Consider the following 22,431-nt stretch of genomic DNA (forward strand, 5'->3'; position numbering starts at 1 on the left):
CTAGTCATATCTTTGGACCAACTTTGTGTAAAACACTTCTGTGTTATGGAGGGAAGACTAAAGTACGGTTAGTATTTCTGAGTTCACGCAGTAGAAGTGCACTACTGGAGTAGCTGGACTTGGTTACTTTTGAACTCTTATATGATACGTGGGCTGAAATCACACAAGACGTAAGTGATGCACTGATCTGTTAATGGAACTTCAGCGGAGGGTGGAGGAAGCTGCACAATAAACCGTCTACTCTTCTCTGTCTGACACTGCCGTTTATTCGTTATCCAATAGAAAATAATGGTACTGGCACAGTTTCATGCTCACTCTGGCAGCCTGTCAGGGCCTACGGGGTGGGGGGGGGGTAAAAACACACAAACATAATAAGCATAAAGGCAGAAATGCGAGCAGCGCTGTGTTTGGCGGAGAGTGATGGCCGGTTTGTTGCTTATCAAAGCTCTATAAATCTCCTCACCGCAGCCTGAGATGAGGACGGTTATCGCAGCGAGGCAGAGGTGACGAGGCTGCTGCCTGACAAAGAGGGGACATCTCAGGCTGTGATTTATCGATGGAAGTGGGTGAGAGCAGCTATTTGCTGAGACAAGATGCAAGGAAATGGGAAAATAAAGGAATTACAGAGAAAGAGAGTGAATGAGGAGGAGGGCAGCAGGGGGATAGAAACGTCCACAGAGGGTTACAGGAGATAGACATAACGTTTGGAAGGTGGATTTAAACAAGTGAAGTGTGGTTAGATCGAAGCTTAAAGGCTTTTTAAGAACCAGGGTTTGTGTCAGTCAGTGGCTGGGATTAAAAAAACACTCCCACTTGTACAGGTACTGTAGGACTGAAAAGATCTGATGATGCTTTGCCGCTGACTTAGTGCAGGAGGAGGAACGAGGTTTAAAAGGAGGTTTTCACATACAAAGAATTTGTCAGAATAAACAAGATAGGAGAAAATGGGACGGCTGTAGCTCAGCTTGGTAAGACAGTCTTCCACAGACACTGAACTCCCATCAGCCCATTCCCATCCCCAGCTGTTCAGTGCTGGTCCAGGCCCGGTAGAAATTGGGGAGGGTTGTGTCAGGAAGTGTATCCGGCGTAAAAACTGTGCCAAATCAGCATGCGGACAATGATCCGTTGTGGTGACCCTGAACTCATGGGATAAGCTGAAAGGACAAAAAAAACAAAAATAAAAAAACAAGATGAGACAAAGTAACAGGGAAGATTCGCTTTCGTGTTGCTGAGTAAATTTTTCGGCTCCGTGCAGCTCAAACCAACCTGAGCTCAGAGCAGAAAAGCATCTTCACTGTCAGGTCAGTTGAGAGGTGACAGGTTCTGTGGGACTGAGATGAAGATCAGATCATTTTAAGGACTGGTTCATTCAGAAACTCCACATATGCACACATATGTCATTCAGGGGAAATTTTTGAGCAGAAGCTGCATCTGAAACACGGTGGCTTCCAATTTTACTTTTACACAGAGCCTCAGAAATTATTCACTGAGAATTCAAAAAGATGTTTTAAAGTGGTTTTATTCCTCCCCTGGCTCCTTTTCTTCATCTGGTTCAGAGCTCGAGTTTGGTGTCAACGTCCAAACTGTTTAGAATTTAGCTTCCACTGCTTTCTGTCATGTTTGTCTTCAGATGTGCTGGACGTTTCCAAACCTGGAGGGATGATTTAGCCTCGGCATCGAGACGCTTGCTGTGGTTTAATTACAGAGAAAGCCTGAACATTCCTGCTTCTAAGCAGCATCTCCAGATAAACGCTTGTTTCCTCTCCGACAATGATTATTCATCAGATGCTAATTTAATTCGACAAGTTGCTCAAAGGGAGTGGAAATGAAGGGAACACATTTCAGCTGTTTGATTCCCTCTCTCCACTCTGCCATCGAGCTGCCGCCCATCAGGAGGAAACTAGCCCATTGCAGTGTCGGCCGGCATGTTTCCACCAGGCTGTTGACAAGAGGTCGACATGCTGTTTATGAGACTTGGAAACATTGGACACAGGTGATTCGTCCTCACCACGTCCTCATTGACTGAGACATATGAGACAAAAAATTTAGTCCCTGGACAGGGACAGGTTGTGGTTTGGTGTCATTGCAGGCACTTGTTGGGGGTCTTCCTCTGGTATCTTTGTTTCTGATTCTGCTCATTTTGCATCTCTTTGCAGTTTATTCAAGCGGCTTTGTCGCCATTATGAGCCATTTTGTGTCTGTGTGTGTTTTTTGTCATCACTGATTCTTTCAGGTTTGTTTGTAGTCATCATGATTTTGTGAAGTAAGTTTAAGCTTCTTTGCAGTCACTGTGAAACATTCTGTGTATCTGATGGTTTCAGGTCTCCATGCCTGGGCCCCCTGACCTCTCAGTCTGTGATAATCCATCCATGCCCAGACAAAAAGCGACGGAGTTGTAATAAATTAACTTTTTAAATATGTGAATATTTAAACCTCCCTTTAATGCGAGAGCTGCAGCCTGGGGCTCATCATATCAGGTCTGTGCATCTTCCTCCATCAGAAACTAACTGCAGTGGATCCTCTGCACTAATCGTCTTAACTTCCCTTTATCTTTATCATCACTCTGTAAAATCCGCCTGATAAAATGAGATTCAGTCGGTGGAAATGTGAAACGCTTTCTCTCTTACAAAAGATCTCACACTGTACTTATTCAGTTCCACTAAAATCCTTTGTTGCCATGTGCCCATTTATTTTTTCTTCTTACATTTTCAGGTTCAGGTTCACTTCATAACATTTGTTTTTTATCCAAACCTGCACTGTCCCCTCTTCCTCTGGCTCCTCTGGTTCACATGTTGAATCAACCTTGGACACAGATGCCTGAGCTGTGTCTCAACCACTCAAGTGGTTTAAATTTAACAAATAAAATATATAGTTTCCAATGACTTTAAATGTGAGAATGTGGCTCTTACACACAACCTGTCCGTCACACTGAGATCTGGATCCACCTGCTGCCGTTGTCTTTGCTCATTTATTCATTGGGTTTGTGAGCAGCAGAGAGAAGCTGTGGGGCAGGGGTCATGAAATATTCACCTGGACGATAACCATTCCCCGGAACTGGAGGAGAAGGTGGAGAAAAACATGGAGACTGCTTTTTTTGCAGGAAGTATGAAAGAACAAATTCCCTTCACATTAAAACCTGTGTGTAAACAGAAACAAATCGACAGAAACAGAAAGAGTCCAGTGGAAAAACAAAAATGTTTGTATGCTGGATATTAGAGCTGAGAGATGACGGTCTCACTTCCAGAATCAGAATTTAAAGGACCCTTCCTTTAATTAGTTTTTGTCTCGTCCGGGAATCTGAGATTCACATTCACGACTCTTAAAGACAAAAACTAGAAATAAGGAGAAGTCTACATCTCTGAAATATGAAGTCAACTGTAACACTGCTGGTGTAGCTGGCACTAAAGTGAGTTCAGGAGTCCAGTCCACAGCAGCGTGTTCCCGTGTTTTACATCTCCTTTATGCTAACAAGCAGCAGACGTTTTTGTTTTTAATCACAAGGAGGGTGGAAAATGAGGCCTGACGTGTGACCTTGCTCACACTGGAAAAACTGTAGTTCAGGCCCTACAGGTTTCAGACGGTCACCCACCCTAAGCCTGGTTCAGTTGGAGGGTTCTTCCCATTAACATAATGGCTCGAGCAGGATTTGTGGGTTTCCTCTCAGGTTGTGTTGTGCTGTGGTTGAGTAGAGACCAGCGGAGGTCGGATTCTGCCTGTTTACTGGCTTCTTAGCTGTAATGTAACTGTACTGATGAAGGTCTCCATGATACACAGCACCAAACAACCTGTTCCAAACAAAATGCAATGATTCCAGCTCCACTAACCAACAATAAAACCCTCTGAGCAGCTAATTCTCGGGCTCCGTCTCCTCATTGCACTAATTAGAGTGGGATGTAAGCGTGCAGCTGCCTCGAAACAGCATTAGACATGGAGTTTTTCAGGATATCATGGTGGATTTCTGCTTCTGTCTCCTCTGAGAGACTGAAGATATCAGCTCACTGACAGCATCTCACACACACAGAAGGACAAAGCACACAAGTAGCACTTTTCATGTGGACACACACAGTGCACTGTGATGTACAGCAAATCAAACCAGGAGCTTTCTGTCCCTGACCCTGGATCAGGGGGCTTATCCCTGTACTCTGCCACATGACCACAAACTGACAAACTACTACCCTCAGCTCACTTTGTGTGTTCTGCGTGAGACTGTGCTTTTTATTAGAGGCAGAGTTCAGTCTGATGTGAACAGTTTAGTTCCACAAAATCAAATGCCCAAAGTTACCGTAAAGTAAAAGTCTGATTTCCCCCCTAAATGTTGCTGTCTGCAGCTGATGGAAACTTTCTCCTGCAGCCAACAATCTCCAAAAAAAAGCTGCCGTTTGTTGTGCCGTGTGAAGGTGTGCCCCGAGTCTGTGCTGCAAATGAAAGCTGCAGAGAAATGACTTCCAACACAATCCTTTGAATACAGCACCAGTAGAAAAGCAACATATTGTGTTGTGTATTGAGCAGGAACAGCATATGGCGACAGTTTGAGTAGAAAATAACTTCAGTAGAACAGAGAGAAGCCAGCCAGCAGAAGGTGGTTCAAAGTGATGACACTCACATTATCTGCTCTTTGTGATCATTCCACACATTTGTGTTGCTGTTCTTTCCTCTCAGGTTGATTCCACCAGCTGAACGGGAGCTCGCTCGTAAGGCAGTCGACCACTTTTAGCACTTTTTGAAGCATGTTGGTGGCATCAAATTCAAAATGAATCACATTTTTAAAATTTAACATGTGAGGGTTTTTTGTTCTATTCACTGTTAAAATTGGTATAAAATTATCTGCAAACAACAAAATACCCCAACTTATTTAGAAACAGGGTTGTTGCTCTGAAGACAGCAAGGAGCTGAGGTGGTCTGAGTTGTACATGGATGCTCTGTGCACTGAAGTGGTTAAATATCCGGTGCAAAGATGGCAGACTGTCACCCTCAGCAGGAAGCAGTCCATATTAGCCACAAGCCAGAGTCTCAGCAGAAGACGGATTAAAAGAACAAAGTTCTGGGAGAAGTTGACAACTTCCGGCTGAGGTTAAGTCGCAGTGTTATCGTCATCAACACTCTAAACTTGGCAGCTGGTCTTTGCTTCCTATAGAGTGTTGGCTCAGTCGAGCGTGTGATTGCAGAGTGGGGAGCGGGTGGCTGAGAATCATCCCCATCCAATTACAAGATGTAATAATTTTGCACTCAAGTTGGTAATGAGGTCTAATGCCTGCCCCGGATGATGACTCCCCCTTCGGACGCCGGTCGGATCAGATGTTAAGCTTCATAATTAGACAGGCAGAAAATCATTATTTGGTGTTGGAAAGGAAAATGAGGTTGGTGGGAAGTCAATTTGGGTTGGATCTGTGAAGCAAGACAAGAATTTAATGATTTAATTACAGTTGTAAGCTCCTTGGATGAGATTTCAGCCGAGTCAAGGCTTTGGCCAAGGGAGTGGGTTAGGACACCAGTTTAGGACACGATACGAAGGTGTGACGCCATGGTGTAGTCACAGATCATGATCTCAGTTTATTAATGTCTGCTGCTGTTTCTCTGCAGGGTGGACAAACAAAACCACATCCGGTCCACTTCCATGTGTGGTCCTGGATCTGTGGCTTCGTCACAAATTCTTCAAATTTTTTTCTGTCATCATTAGTGGAAATAAGAAGCAATCGCAGAGACAGAGGTCATGCGGAGACCAGGAAACATTAGCTGGAAGTTTATAGAGATTCTGTTAAAGACAAACTGGAATCGACGACACGACAGCAACAGGTTCTGCTGAAACTGATTTCTTACTGACTCGCATTTAGGATACGTCATCCAGTGGAGCGATGGGTTCCAGGACAGCAACAAAGGTCCACAGGCTTCAGACTGATGGACAACAGAGACAATTTATAGTTGGTCTGTACATCTTGTTGAAAATTTTTTGTAGAAATGGACCAAAGTTCTTTTTTAATCTCTTATCAGCCTGGTTCTGTAGGTGGTTTCTTTTGTTAAAGGGAGTTTTTCCACTCCACTGTCGCCTATGGCTTGCTCAAGGTGGATTTGTTGGGTTGCTTCTACATACTTGTAAAGTCTAGATTTTATTATGTAAAGTGCCTTGAGATGACTTTGTTATGAATTTGCGCTATATAAATAAAGTTAAATTGAGAATTTAACTGAAGTGACCATGTGTTATGCTGATAAAAATACTCCAGCACAGCAGGGCCAGTGCTATGCTTTAATGCAGGCTTTACCAAAACTGGAAGGACAAGACGCAGTAACTAGTGTGTGTTGTGAATGCTTGTGTCACATACCAGTTATGAGAACTGGACACCAGGTGGTTAAAAAAGCCATGATGTCAGACAACATGTGACCAACACACAGAAGTTGTAACACCACCACTGTGTTACAGCAACGGACGGTTGCTCCGCCGCTGGTTGGTCCTAAACTGTCACCTGCTTCCCTAAGTGACTTTATTTCAGGTGAAGCTGTATTTGGCCATGCTGGGTTCATCAGTTCATACTGTTGCCTTTTCTCTGTCTGTCCACCTCCCCACACAGTTAGAAATTAATTTATTTACAGTTTACAGATGTTGTAATTTGGTGACGGTGCTAATGTCTGACTTATGACTCATTATTAACTCATTATTACTCAGGTCTAAGACCTGAGTAATGTCTGCAGGTATTCGTTTGTGGGAGGACAGGACAGTGTTTAGAGATGACAGGAGGGAGTGTAAGAAATCCATCTGTGCCTGCTCCCACATTTGGTCGATGTCATTTCAGCGTCTTCATTCCTGCAGATAAAGGCTTTTACACTGAATGAAAACACAGAACAGCCCGTGTTCCTGTCGGTAACAGTCTGGGAGGCAGCTAATACAACGGCTGCTAACTCACATAAATAACGCCACGCCCTGCTTCCATTTACATACAGATGGCAGATTTTAGGCATTAATCATCCGGCGACAAAAAGCAAACGGCTGTATCTCGCTGATGAAATAAATCAGGAGGCATTTCAGCGAGCATTAGCCTGAGAGGCCGAGCTGAGCGTAATCGAGCACTGATGATCTTTCTAGTGAGGGAATAAGCACTTTCATTTTCTCCTGTCATATCTCATAAACATTTACTGCACTTTGGAGGTTTCTGCGACTGTGAGAGCGCAGAGGGTTGGTCAGGGACCGAGTTGCTGTGTGATGGCAGCCGACTCAGGGATGAACTGTAAATGTCTGTGTTACACTGACTTCAGGAGCATCAACAGCTGCAGCAGCAGAGTGGCTGGCACACTGACAAACAGGCGAACCACACATTCTGAAGGACAAAAGTGAAATCAGCTGGGACAATCTGATAATCTGATGGACAAAGGCATAAAATATATAAACCAATGTCAAGACTTATTCTGTCAGTGAATCAGCTTCAGGACGACAGAGCGGTTGAATCAGGTCATCACCTGATTCAACCGCTGACCTGCAAAGAGAAATAAAAGAACAAACTCACCATTTTCATCATTTATCAGGCAATTGTCGTTCACTGTGGGTCTTTCTTCATCGTTACTGTGTTTCTGAGCTGCTTCACCCTGTCTGTGGCTGCTTTGTGAGCCAACCCTGACTCCTGCTCCTCCAACTTCCTGTCCTAAATGACTTTACTGGCAGAAAATAAAGTTACCCTAAGTGAGGGGACATCTTCTCATATGGCAGCATCACAGCGTGCACTAATGGTGTTCAGTCTTCTTTAATCAGCCCTGTCTGTCAGGCTGCTGGCTGTGGCTCATTAACAGCCTCGCTCCTGGCTCTCTGTGAGCCTGCTGAGCACACCTTTCCATGAAAAACACTTCGCTCCACGACTGCAGCAGCACTGACAGGCAGGCTGTCAGTCAGCTCCGACGGTGAAACGTGGAGAGCAGAGCAGCTCGGGAGACAGGTGGGACGTCAGACTGGTGAACAGCAGCGCTCAGGCCTGAGACACAGTCCATGCGTATGAATCCAGGTGCAGATCAACATGAGTCTTTAATGAGAAGGTAACAGGAGCTGGTTACAGAAGCACAGCCTCTGTGGAAATGTGTTACTGCTGTGTGTCCTTGTCAGGGATTTGTATATGGACCCAAAAGCAACACAGTGAGAGGGATGTGAAATATAAGTAATTTTATTGAAAACGGAACAACAAGAGAAGAATAACAAATTTAACAAAGACTAGGCTGGATAGACAGTCGAAAACAGAATCCAGACTAGGACAACTAAGGAATAATATAGATGAGGTCAAGTGGGTGTAGGAACAACAAATAATCTAAAAGGGCGTCGAAGGGAAGACTATCAAATTAACGTGTGCACAAACAAAACCGGTGGAGAATTGATACTTAAAAAAAAAACTGGCTGACAATCAGCTAACAACGAAAACAGTGAGACAGAGGTAAAATAAAGAAGAAAAAACAACAACCAAACCTCACACCAAGATACACAAAACAGAATCCATTTATACAGGGTCAGGAGTCCAAAACCCATGAGACCAGTAAACTAGAAGATGGGGCATTGCATGGATAACAAAGACAATGATCTGATGGGGAACCAAGGAGAAAGCTGGATTTAAGAAGCCAGGGGAACAAGTGAAAACAATTGTGAGTGATGAGGAATGGTGAAGCTGTAGAAGAGAACTGGGAACAGGAAGTGGAGAAAAGGGGTACAAAATAAAAGCCAGGAAGACAGTAAGTGAGTGTGAGAACCTGATCATGACAGTGCTGAGAAAACTTTGTATCTGGAAGTAAAAGTGACACAGACGATGGGGGGCTGGAGCAGAGTGGGCTGGGTTCCCAATGTGTTAGTGTGTTTTCGATCGCTGACGTCTGGTACTGATCAGGTTCCTTCATTCACCTCATTTTCATATTACCTCAACACTAAGTTTGTTGATAATGTCCACTTGCAAGTCAGCTCCCAAAGCATTCTGGGAAAAATATTGTTTTCTTCATTGTCTTGTGTTTCTTAGAGTGGCACTGAGAGCTCAACGCTCTGCAGCTCGCTGTGAAAAAAACACAAGCAAATGAAGAAAACCAACACAGAACAACAGATGAGGTGTGAAGAGCGAAGTCTTGAAACCTTTGAAGCAGCTTTTCAGCTCAGCTTATGCCTCATTTGACCACTGACTGGGCGTCATGGCCCCAGCATTTCTTGGCTGGACGGTTATTCAGCGAGGAGGACTTTTAAAGTGTCCCCAGATCACAGACATGTCCTCAGCAGCCGGATGCTTTATGGGGTGTGTGAGAGCTAACTGCTGCAGGAAGACATTGGGGTCAGAGTTCACTGGAACAGAGCATAAGGTCAAAGGTCATTGGAGTGTCATCCCATTAGGGAGGAGGAAGGAGCTGAAGGCTCTGACTGACAGAGCAACATGAAAAACAACTTCATGAAGACAAATCTTGTATCGACGTGGTTCTGATGTTCCAGTTACCTTCAGTGTGTAAACAGAGTTTGATGGTCAAACTGTTGATTTTCGGGTGTGAATGAGCCACACGGCAGTCTGTCCCCAGTAGGTCCCATCATCCTGTATGTCCAATGTAATGCTAATTTCCACATTAAGTGGTGTAAGCGTTTGTTATTAGCATGGAGTGTGTTCGGCTCATTTCCTGCCCATCATTTCCACTAACGGTGCTGGTGCTGGACGGCTTTATTACAGCAGATAATGAGCTTTATGCTGTGAGTCCGCTGATGGACTGGAAGTTAATAAAGACATTTATGAGAGTGTGAAGGAGAGCGAGAGGCTGAAACATGTCAAACATTGTCACTGTGTCAAACATTTACGGCTCACTACAAACACACATCTGGATACAGAGGATGATGTGCTGTGCCCTGCACAAACTGAAAATATCATCAGCTTTTTAGCTTTTGGCGTTTGGTAGTTAAGTCCAATTTGTGACTCAGAGGGTTTGGACAACGCCGCTCATTCAGTGGCCACTGTCAGTTACCAGTGTACTATAGCAGGTTAGTCTCATCAGTACTGTTGCACTCTGTGCACCATCACAGCGTTAACACAGTCCCATCCATCTTTCAGACAGAGGATGTAGCTGCTTGTATTTAACAGCAGCAGGACCCATGTGTATGTGCACAATTATGCACATGAAACAGCAGCTTTGAAATTTTTAAAAAATGTTTGTTATTATTTTCCAGCAGTTTGGGATCTGCAGTGAAACCGTGATTGTGTAAAGTGCACTGAGATGTTGTGAATCAATGCTGTCTAAATAAAGCTGAACTGAATGGAATTTAGATTAGAATCTGTGTTTTTCCAGCAGCATCAACTCTTTCACTGTTTCCTTTGGAGAAACACATTTTTTCCTGTGGTTTTAATATTATTATCAGTGTGAAATTCCACTTGTGTTTTGTCTTTTAGGTGAAATCTGCAAATTCACTCCTTCAAAAACTTCACTTCACTTAAATCACCCATGAATAAGTTTAATGTAGACAGTCTGAAATCTCTCAACTACTTTATATTTCATTGCTGTTTTATATCAGGCAGGTTCAGCCAATCAGCCAGTCCTAATGTGTGATGTCCACTGTAACAAACTGTGTTCTCAAATGTCATCATCCTCCTAAGGAGCTAACACAAACATCTACATGTCAACGATTTAGTGGACTTCCTGTGTCATTCTCTCAGAAAACTGTTGTTAGAAGGAAACTGAAGGCATTTTGGAAGCAGCGGATGCAGATGTGAAGACAATCTTTCCAGCACATCAGAAGTCTAAACTTCAGACCTGGAGGTCCAACACATCGTGTGAGGCCGACTTTGGCACCGTCCCAAACTCCAGCTTTAGTTGACCCTGGCTGCGAGAATGGGACAGGCGTACAGAAGGCAGAGAGTATCGCTGGGTTCGGCGTCCACGGGAGAAGCTGCCACCTGAAAACGCATCAACATGGACTGATGTGATAACATTCACAACAGAAAACCCACACAGTAGGTGGATTAGGACACAAAATACAGGAGGGCTACTGCACAAAAAGTTCTGTTTGGCTGTTTGGGTCTTTGTTGCAATATAAATATCTCATCACTACTGCTGCCTTTACTCGGTTGAAGCAGGAATGGCCACCAACATCTCACCCTGCCAGGCCTTGTCTCCATCTCCTTAAAGGTCCAGTTATTAAAGCTCTTGCAGTAGTGGATGGAAACAAATATTTATTTACATTTTTTCAAATAGATGTACTGACCTGAGTGAGAGTCTGCTCTGTGGAAGACGTCTGAGGACCCGGTCCAGTAGTGAACAGCTTTCTTCCCGTGATAATCTCTGATGTTGGTTTCAGCTTCTGTAGAAGAGAAAAAACATCTCAGTGAGTCTCAGTGAGGCTGGTTGTACATTTACTGACTAATGATAGATGATGGACTGATTGATAGCAGTTTATTTCAGTTACAACAGGTTAAAGTTTTTCATTTCGGAAGAGAGTTTGTTGTGCATCTGGACACGTGCAGAAGAACAAACAGCTCCAGATCTGCTTAACTTCCCAAACTCCACGGGGAACCTTTGAGTAACTTTCTGTGGTTTCACTGCCAAAAACTGCATGAAGCACCTGATCTTCACTTGATTAGAGAACAAATCAGTGAGAAAGAGTTGGAGAAAGGCGGAACCTCTGCAGCCTTCAGTGAAACATGGCGGCTGCATTTCTGCCACTTTTACCTGACCACCCCTGGAAAGAATCTGATATTGAACAGTTTAATTTTTCAAACCCCAAGTAGGATCCTGAGGGAGGATTTGCTGCTGGGCTGCTAAAGTTTTAAACAAGTGTTGCTCATAAACTGGACACGGAATATAGAATCAACAGAGTGGGATGAAACGTGCAGGATAAGCTGCTCGTTGGATGCTGAGCTCCACAGTGAGGAGGCTGCAGCTAATGGTTACAGCATGAAACTGACTCTGGTCATTACAGACGCTTTAACTCCCACCTTTCCTCCACCTACAAACGTTAAACCCAGTTTAAACTGCCACCGCTGCTTTTTAAAGAAATCAAATCTCACCTCCGCTGCAGCGAGGAGGCTTCATCTCCACTAAACAGAAACTGGATCTTCACTCCAGTGACAGAGCAGGAGCTTCAGAGGTGAATAAAAGCTCTCCTTTTTGTTTGGTAATGGATTCCTACATTATCTTAGAATGCTTTCACTTTTCACACAAATAGAAGCGGGAGGGAGGCAAAGGGGTCTTTGGACAAGACATTGAACCCAGAGTTGTCCCTTGTCCTTGCTCATTACTTGTTGGCTCCTTCAGACACATGTTTTTGTCAAACGACTGACTTTAATATTCAGAAACTGTCCCGAAGAGATTAAAAAACATCAGCAGAGCCATCGGTCCACATGCGCCTTTATTCAAAAACACGAGGTGAATAAAGCTTTACCTCATGGTTATGCTGAACGACAGGAGATGTGGTGCATGCACGGTCACCTCCTGCATCAGACTGTAGCATTTATTAAAGTTCACAGCAGTGACTAATCCAGGCTGCAGATTGATGGACACTAAACGTGAGTGAGAGACAAGACAACATGCGAAACTTCCTGTAATGAAGGAGCAGAGCTTAAGATCAAGGTGTCGATCTGCAGCCCCATTGTGTTCACGCTATCAGAAGCAAGATACCTGGGAGTCACTGGTGCAGCTGCTGATTTGAAGCCTCTTGGTGAGACTTCTCTGATTGGTTAGAAGGTGGAAGTTCAGGGAATCTCTGTGCCCTGCTGCCACACTGATATATCCCCTGCCCATCTGTCCTGCAGACTCTACATGTTACAGTGTTCAGGGTTATTTGCTTCTTTCACACACATTAACCTCAGAAACACAGACTGATGCTGACTTGTATCTTTTACTTTAGCACCTTTAGCTCCATGTTTTCTGCATTGGACTAATTCTGATGTTGTCCACAGTCAGACTGGTTAAACACAGTGTTCATTCTGTCCTCTGATCACCCGCTTTCTCTGCTCCTCTATGACATACGGCAGCATCTTTTGTGTCTCGAGACGGTGACCCTGCAGACCAGACGTGTCCACGGCGAATTGTGCGCTCTGACTTGCAGCATATGGCCGTCTGTAGTCGCAGGGGGATCAAACTGAGGTGTGGGGGCCGCTGATGGCTTAAGGCTTGGGTGTGCCTCATTAGCAGCAATATGAACTCCCCGCCTCTCCTCTTCCTGCAGAGGAGTAGAGCTGGTGGTGGGGGGTGGATGTAAAGTGGCAGGGGGAGGGGGGGGAGGAGTGGACTTGTCAATCTGAGCGTTTGAGTGGGTCTTTTGTTTGGCAGAAGCGATTTGCATCAGTGCTTCCTTCGCCTCTCACAGAGCCTCTGAGGCGTGGAGAAGAATCCCTCGCCGCCTGACTCAACGTTTGAATTTCAATTTGAAACCTTAATATGAATGAGACCTTCACACACAGAAACTGTGCAGTTTCTAATCCACTTCAGTTCAGGAGGTGACAAATGACCAGATTTACAGGAAAAATAACAAATCACTTTCATATTTTGTGCATAAGAGACCAGATCTGAGAGGCTTTTTGCAGGAAGATAAAGTGAAAGACAGAACTGATGAACCCACACAAACACACACACACACACACACACACACACCATCTGGGAGGTGTTTGTTTTCCTCTTTGTTTCCTTTACTGAAAAAGAATTTAAGGTGGGCTGACTCACTGTGAGTGTTGATGAGGGCATGGACGAGGTGCTGGTGCCCGTGGATGGAGGCGAGGTGGAGCGCAGTGTAACCCTGCACGCACAGACAAATGTCATCACGTTACTGGACAACAACATACAACTATCCACACACACAAACTGTACAAAGTGATGGTCTGGAGTCTGCGTCCTGTGGCTGCAGAAGGTGCACAGGTTTCTTTTTCACACAACAGCTGGACAGATGTTCTGCACATCTGGAGAACAAACACAGAGCTAAGAGGGAGGAAGCACCAACACAGAATATCATTTATATCATATTTTTGAATCGTAATAAGTGTTAGTCACTTTAATATCACAGGTGATGTTATTATATATGGGTATAGATCAAATTAGGAATTTTATATAAACATTGAGTAATGGTCTGTGTCTTCTCCTTTATGGATGTGGCTCATTTGAATGTCCAACAGCAGCTCGCTCAGCGTTTGGAACAGGGATTTGTGACATGATGCAGACCATCAAACGGCTGCATTCAGAAGAGAAGACCGTGGATTTTCTATGTTTGAGTTCACGTGGTGAACGTGTGTGCAGCTTTAAGACACTGAATTTAAGAGAACTGATAGGCAGCCAAAAGGTGTGAGGCCAGGTTTTGGACACACTCTGCTTTGTTAGTCTGGGAGGACAACCTAAGGACAAGACATAACCGTTGCAAACCTCATGTCTGCCTGTCTCTGTGCAACTTTATCATCCACCTTTGGAAAAGTCAAACTCCAGTAGTGAGAAATCAGTGTTCTCAGAAATCTACCTGAGGAAAACAGGTTTCCTAAGTCCATGTTAAAGGGCTGGTGGATGCATTAGTGAACCGGGACCGTTCATGTACATTCAGGTCAGTTAAATTACAGATAATGAACCACAGGCCACAAACAGCCTCCAGACACACAAGGAGCAAAAGGAGACTCATCAATGACTTTCATCATTTGATCAAAAACGTGGTTTATGTCTAGGTTAAGCGTCTTCTAAGGATCATGTTGAATCGAAATGGAGGACTTTTATTTGTAACAATATTTCTAAAACAGGTGAGTGGCTGTCATCTTCCATGATGCTGCTTCCTCTCCGCTGTCGTTTGTTGATGATAGGTGTGAGTCTGTGGCGGCCGCCGTTTGTGCACATTAACACTGTCGAATCCCGGCAGACCGGCTGTCCATCAAACAGAGCTGCTGTCAGTGTCGGAGACGAACAATCGCTCACATCGCTGTCAGTCCGGTGTTTAAACAACAGTTAAATGACAGTAATGACACAGCTCAGAGTTTGAAGTCATTACTGATTAAGAGAAGGGGTCTGTACTTTACAGAGCGCTGCATCTCCACGCTCTCATCACCATCCACACTTTAAACAGACCCTGGAGGCTGTGATGTGGAGAACAGAGACAAAGCATCAAACGGCATCACCGCTGTCCTGTCGGCGGCACTCGTAGCATTTACTGTTTGTCAGAAACTGTCATACGAGGAAGATTCACAATGTTAGAAAAAGCTGAATGCGTAATGTGATGTCAGATGTGATCTTCACCTTCCTGCGCAGCTACAGACAAACACAGTGCGACTAAGCTAATAACAAACAGTTAAAGGCACTGATGTCTTTAGTGTCCATGTAAGGAAAAAGTAAGTGACCACACTGCAGATCGCAGCTTAGGGATGTTCACCCTGTGGTTCACATTCACATTCTTCAGTGGGACTGAAATGTTCAGTTCACCATTCAGTGAAAACCAGTGTGTTAATGGACAATACTGGACTTTGGGAGGTTCACAGTCAGTTCAACTGTGGACTGATGAAATAAACTGTGGGGTGATCCTAAGTCATCTGAGACCTTTGTGAGGAGCTCCAAATTATCTTTATTGAGACTGGGTTCACAAACTTTTACATTGTGAATGTCTGAATTATGTTTTCAATGTGGACGTGTGTTTCTAGTCCACAAAGACTGTTTATTTCTGTAACACAGATGAACATCTGAGTGTATTAGAGACTTTTACACTGAAATGCAGGTTCACTTACTTTTTCTTGCCTCTATTTCCTGCAGAGAAGGTTGTGGAACTGATGACAGTAAAGTGACAAGGCCAGAAAAGTCTATGTGTGTGTTTTCCTCCTGGAAATGATGGATTAACTGTGGCCAAATACCAGCAATGCAATCAGCGGTAAAAGTGTCAAATATTTGCTGAAGACGTCTCTGCAGCTGCAAATACAAAAAAGGGTATTTGACATTTTATTGAAAGGTTGAGCTGCTTTTATGTGTTCAAATGCACTTTGAGCTTCATATAAGAGGTAAAGGCCATGGCAGCAGGAGGTCCTGAGACTGAAGGAAGATCAACCTGATCCAAGATGTTAGAGCGTCGAGCAAACACACAGCTAGATCCAGGCTGGCTGACACGTCCAAATCTTTGTTTAAATTCAACTTATCCGACTCTACTGTCCCTTCAGGACACGTCTTAAACCGTGCTCCGATTTTAATGAAACGTTTAGATTTTTCACCTCAGATCATCAGATGTTTGAAAAAACTAGACCCAAAAGTAGATGAAGAAAATCCAGTTAAACTACTGAACCAGACTAAACTTATTAATCAGGAATGGTGGAAAAGATCCTTGTGTGTGCAGCAACGTTTGCACTAATTGTTTTAAGCCCTGCACATGGTCTTGCAGAAATTCTGGCCCAATTCTCCACACAGAACAGCTTCAACTTGTTGTTCGGCTTCAGAACTTTGACCCTTCCCAAAACATCACATTTCTTCTGTTTTAACATCCTGCGGTAGAACCACTTTGTGTTTGGCTCATCATCTTGCTGTATGATCCATTTCCTGTTGATCTTCGGTTCACAGAAGACACATTAATATAGTTTCCTGTACCATCTGCTTGTACCACTAAGAATTCAGAGCTCCATCAATAAGGACATGTCGTCCTGGTCCATTTCCTGATCCTGCCATTACCGTGTTTCACAGATCAGGTTCTCATGCTGGAATAGAGATTTTGTTGGTCAGCAAACATAAAACTTCTCATTCAAACGACAAAGTTCTTCTTTGGTCTCATGAGACCCCAGAACTCTGTTCCATCATCCTCCTGGTTGATCCACATGGTCTGGATCAAACTGTTCATGGGCAGTAATGTATGTGTTTGGTGAGTAGCAGCTTCCTCCTGCAGCTCTGCCGTGTTCCCCATTGTTGTTCACTGTTCTCCTGATGGTCAACTCATGAACACTGATATCAGCCACTGCAGGAGACGCTTTTGGGTTTGTTTCCTAAGGTCCCCAGAAACCTGCTGTGTTTGTGTCAGAATAAGACCCACATTTCTCTGACTGAAATAAGACTGGACCTCCCAGACTCACAGCTGATTTAAAACCCCTGACTGTAGGATCCCAGAGGTTCACACAGGTTTGACACAAACAGGTATTTAACAGTAGATTCATGAGAAAGTTTGATGTTTATGTCTCATTGAGTTATATTGTCTTTCTCAAGTGTAATTTATGCACAAATGTAAATAATTTTAAAGGGTTCACAATGTTTTGGCCACCAACGTATTGGAGAGAACAATTTGCCCACAGTAATATCAGTATATCAGAGGTAACTATAAGGATTAAATGTGGAGTGTGCGGGACGTGTCTATGTGCTGACTCTCAGACTGACTGAAACCTTTAATCGGTGTGATACTGTTTCTTATTGTAAATCAGTTGTCAGCTTTGTGGGAGGGCAGAGGACAATAAAATGTGGACATATCAGTGTTTTGTCCATTACCCTGATTACAGGCATCAAGCACCAACATCCAGGGACATTTGAGTAAGATTTGCTGAGAGAAAAAAGTTACTTTCAAAGTAAAAATTTGATGTGAAACTGATGTTAAAGTGAATGTGTCCTCTGATTCTAAACGCACGTCTCTTTGTCCACATGTGATGACTTCTGCTTAACCATGTCTGTGTTTGTCATGTGCTGCTGTGCAGAGTTTAAAGGTGAATTAAGATGCGACTCACCCCCTTCAGAGAGACGTGTTGGTGTTGGACGAGCATCCGTGGATGGAGACATGTGGGGGGGGTCAGAGAAACAGATTGAACATCACACCGGAGGTCATTTCCTGCAGCAAACATTAGTCTGAACAGTGAAACATCTAAAAGGAGTTTGGTAGCACATGTTGGCTGGAGACGCTTTCTGCAGCTACACTGGGAGTCACTCACGTGCTGATGATCACAAGAGAGCGTGAAAACGGCACAGAGAAAGAAAACAGATGTCATCACTCTGTAATAAGAAAATACACAGAGAAATATTTTCATCTTTATCTCACTGGACTGGTTTGGCTAAATTATTTTCACAGTGTACAAATACTGAAGTAACACTTGTCCTACGACACAGAACGCATCAGTATTTCCCCGCTTCCCCCCTATTGGTGGTGATATGTGCCCCCTGACAACAGATTGCATATTCTTCTGCACATTTAACCAAACACCTGCACAAAGAACAAACATGTGACCTGCTGAATGTTTGGGTCCAGACCTTCACTAACTCCTCAGATATTACTTTTAGGAAAAACCATCATTCACGTTCAGGTGAGCATCAAAGAGAAAAACTCCAAAGCATGAAGTGGAACTGAGCTGTTTCTCTCCTCTTAATGTCCTTCTATGGGTTATTGATTTTTGATTTGCTGGTTGCTCGGGCTGAGACTCATTTTATCATAGTCATTACCTCCTTAACGATTACAGACAAAAAGTTAATTATCTAATTATGGAGCCAATAAGTGACTTGTCTGCTTTGCTTTGCTCTGCTGGGGCTTAAACATTATCTCCTGTGTGCACATCGTCATCATCATCATCAGCAGCGGCGGCGGCCGGGGACGAGAGAAGATTAACACTTAGGGAGGCTGATGCTAAATTGAATTCACTAGACCTGTGGCTGTCTGGGAAGCCATTAAGTAATCACAACACTGGCCTTTTGAATCAACCCAATGCAGTGTGTGTGTGTGTGTCAAACTGCATATTTTCACTTCAGTTTGATTGACTGTGAAAGCAAGGAAACAAACAAATGCCTGAACTGATTCTCAAGTGAATGAAGTGTGAAGGCGGCTCATCGCTGCCAAACCTGATTCTCAGCTGCTGCTACTCTCAGCCTCATGAATCAGAGGGCAGATCAGCACTGGAATCAAAAGACTATTAAGTTCATTTTCAACCTTTGTTGTCTTCATCAGGAGGTTCTGAGTGTGTGGACAATTCCTTAGATTGGGTTGGATGTCCCCACCCTCCGTCACTGTCATACCCACATTGGTCAGAGCTCATTCACAGCGTTGCTTCACACAAATGTGAAACTCAACTGCATCTCAGAAGGAAATATTTCACTTTAACTGCTTTACATTTATCTGCCAGCTTTTTTACAGCTGCTGTTGTTCCTATGAAAATATGATGCAATTTAAAAGACTGTGTGGAGCTTACATGTTCCGTGAATGCGTGGGTTTCCACCAACAGTTCACACACATGCCTGTTAGGTTAATTAACTCTAAATTGCCTGTAGGTGTGAATGGTTGTCTGTCTCTGTGTGTGTCTCTCTGTGTTGTCCCTGACATAGACTGGACAGATTAAGATGTTACGGATAATAGATGGAGACTTTATAAATTAAATAGATTAGATTGATCAGTGAAACCTGAAACATTCTAAAAAGCTTTTCCTCATTTCAAGTAACATTAAACAGAATGATTATGACACTTGGGGTAAATGATGGACAAACTAATTATGGACATCTGAAGTTGCTGCTTGAAACTTGTGATGTTTTCTTTTCATTTTACAGCTTTACGGATGTGAATTTAGATGCACAGCTGCTGATTTTCTCCGAGTTCCTCAAAGACAACAGAGCATAGGATTAGAGCCACCAGGGTCCCAGCTCGATTCAACTAACCAAACCAGATCTGGTCCACTGTTCCTTTACATTTACATTTATTCATTTGGCAGATACTTTTATCCAAAGCGACTTACAAACGAATTACAAAGCAGCAAAATCTAGTCCTTTAGGGGGTTTAGTGGAAACCTGGAGAGGAGTGGACACACACACAAAACTCACTGATCGGACGTTGACATCGGCTCCGCAGCGAAGCATTGTGTCCACAGCCTCCTCACTGCCCTGCTTGGCTGCCCAGTGAAGAGCCGTCTGAAAATAAATGCACACAGAGACACGTGAACCCACACGCTTGTGTGTAGTATGTGTTTACATGTGTGTTCAGAGTCTAAGCTGCAACAGATCCAACGGTTCCAGGTTGGTAATGGAGAATTTGCTGCTTCCTCTTCACTTCAAATCACAATTGGCCAGAAAAACAGAACATAAAGACAACGTCACCTTTTCTAAAGCTGGTGTTGAAACTACTGAATCTCTCCAGCCGTAAGTGCTGTCTGCAGCTGTGTGCAGTTTCAGGCTGCACGCAGCCTGTAGCCTGAGAGGCACAGGTTGCTCAGGAAACTGAAGTCCTCACTCTTTACCTGGACTCTGGTGTTTGCACAGCATGTCCAAACCCTCGTCCTGTGTGTGACTGTGAGCGTTCTTTAATCTGAGCCACAAACAATTTGAGATAAGTCACTCAGTCAAGTTTGGACTCGGTTAAGCTCCAACTTTCTCTTGCTGTTAGCGAATTCCAACCAAGAGCAACGTCTTACTTCAGACCATCACAGTGTTTGTTTGTTCAAATCTGAAATTCTTTTCGCTTTTATCAAAAATGACGTCACAGTAGTTTGGATCATTTTCATTTCAGCCCTGTGTTGTTCCTGTGCACCATAAGGATGTGATTCGGACTCTGTGATGTTTTTTGTTAGCTGGGAAGTGGTCGGGGAAGACAGTGGACTGTCAGACCAGGGTTGGACCCAGGCCCAACCACAGATTGAGGTCATGTTATCAGGAGTCCCTCACTTTGACTGAAGCATCAGAACATGTTCATGTGTTCGGTTTGATGCCTCTTTGATAAAAATTCACAGCTGTTATGATGAAATACATCATGTTAAAGTGAGATGTCTTTGTATCCTGACGTCCTCTAAACATCCGGTTAACTCAGACTGATCAGGACACTTTAAGCATGTGATTAGCAACATGTTTTAATGCAGCACAATGGAGACGGCATAACTGTCCTTGAATGTGGCTCTTTATCAGTGAATTAAAGCTTGTGTGATTACAGCTGTGTGTGTGTGTGTGTGTGTGTGTGTGTGTGTGTGTGTGTGTGTGTGTGTGTATGCAGCCAAATCTGTTTAAACTAATTAACCATGAATTTACTTCAAAGCAGGATTTGATTCAAATGAGCTGCTTTTCTCCATCTCTGACAGAAGCTCTCTGGATATGTCTGCTCCATCGGCAGGACAAAGGTTTCTCCATTTCATTTTGCTGTGCGACGCTAAATATTTCACACATTATTCTACAGGTTCTTTATTTCCAGCTCATGTCCTGGAAACTTCCCTTGTAGCTTCCAGAAACATAGAGCTGCTACTTTGTGAGAGACCCATGAACCAGACCAGATTTTCCTTGTATCTGAATCATTCTGGACAGACTTTGTCAAACACAAGTAGTCAGCAGCTCAGCTGATGCTAATCTACTGTAAAAACACACAGTGAAACTACTGAACTTACAAACTGTTGTGTCCCAGCGATTTGACAGCATGAGGCAAAAACACAGACAAAGAATACAAAGACAGGTTGGACCTGGTGCAACAAATAAAACTGAAACCCTGCATCACCTCAGTCAACTACCTGTCACTGTGACTGAATTATGTTTTAGAAGTTTCACTTCATGACAAAAACAAACCCTGAAAGTGTCAGTGGTGTGTGTGACGGGACTGTGCAGTGTTGGCTGTTAAATTGACATGTTCTCTGATCACAGCAGCCGTCCTTTGGCTTTGATCCCCCTCCCCAGATGTAGGACGAGGAAACATTAACCTGCTGTAATGTGCCTCCTACCAGCACAGAAACTATAAACTGTGAAGATCTGTGAAATCTGTGATCAGTGTCTGTCAAACCCAGGACTGTGGACAAAAACCTTGATGACTTTTAACCTTTTACAGTGTTTCTGTGGCTCGACTGGCAACTCTCCTTAACTCTAACCACCGTCTGCCACTACTACTTCGTGCTAAGGTTACCAGTCGCCATCTTTAGCCTGTTTGAGAGATGAACTCTAGAGATTGTCAGGAGGATCAAAGTGCTGGGTTTTTGACCCCCTCAGTGGTGGTCATAGGGACAGATGTTGCACAGCTGTTTGTTTCCTGTTGAAAGGAAGTGTGTTTGTGTCAAAATGATCTTTAATGAACCAACCTTCTGTCCTCTGTCTGCAGCTTAAAGATGCTGTCGCTCAGACAAGAGGAGTTCCTGATTCCGGGAAACTTTAAAACTCTTTCCCTATGTAAAACCACAAACATGGCTGGGCACCTCTCTGGTTTTCATTAGTAGGTGTTAACTGAACGCCGTCACTCCTGTCTGCCTCTGTGAGCTAGTTTGGCCTCCACCTGGGTCATTGACAGTAGGGCTATTACCTGCTGTAAGGGACATTTGTCCACTTTGCTTTGAGACTTTACTGAAAGAACATTTGACTAGAAGGACATTTTTAAAAGGAAATGAGTCTAAAAGACGCCAGGATGATTTTAGTTCATGATCAGTTTATTTTCCAAGTGTCTCAAATTATCCTATTTCTGTTTGAATTAAGATCGATTTCTGTTTCCACTTTAAGGTTACAAAAAGTGTCTTTAGAATATTAAAATGACCGTTTGGTGAGTTTGAGCCTGAGTTTCGAATGACTCACCTTATGTTACATCATAACAAACGTACAGCAGAAACA

General features: G+C 43.6%; 1 protein-coding gene across 1 annotated transcript; it reads right to left on the minus strand.

The window, feature by feature from the left end:
* Positions 1-8,238: 8,238 nt before the first annotated feature.
* LOC137108640 (uncharacterized) lies at positions 8,239-20,516 on the minus strand. Its single transcript, XM_067493485.1, has 4 exons — positions 17,622-20,516; positions 13,639-13,711; positions 11,183-11,278; positions 8,239-10,874 (listed from the first exon to the last, which is right to left on the minus strand). Exons 1-4 carry the CDS (start codon positions 17,916-17,918, stop codon positions 10,726-10,728), a joined length of 615 nt encoding a protein of 204 aa, XP_067349586.1. The 5' UTR covers positions 17,919-20,516; the 3' UTR covers positions 8,239-10,725.
* Positions 20,517-22,431: the final 1,915 nt, after the last annotated feature.

Source organism: Channa argus, chromosome 23, assembly GCF_033026475.1.
Source record: "Channa argus isolate prfri chromosome 23, Channa argus male v1.0, whole genome shotgun sequence".
Lineage (NCBI taxonomy): Eukaryota > Metazoa > Chordata > Actinopteri > Anabantiformes > Channidae > Channa > Channa argus.

What these genes read in the sequence shown, in the direction of transcription:
- LOC137108640 (XM_067493485.1), bottom strand. Translation starts at nt 17,918, where the DNA reads ATGAAAATATTTCTCTGTGTATTTTCTTATTACAGAGTGATGACATCT. An exon ending in TGCCCTCATCAACACTCACA is followed by an intron (nt 11,279 to 13,638) that starts GTGAGTCAGCCC and finishes TCTCTTCTACAG; the next exon opens with AAGCTGAAACCAACATCAGA. An exon ending in CAGAGCAGACTCTCACTCAG is followed by an intron (nt 10,875 to 11,182) that starts GTCAGTACATCT and finishes ATGCGTTTTCAG; the next exon opens with GTGGCAGCTTCTCCCGTGGA.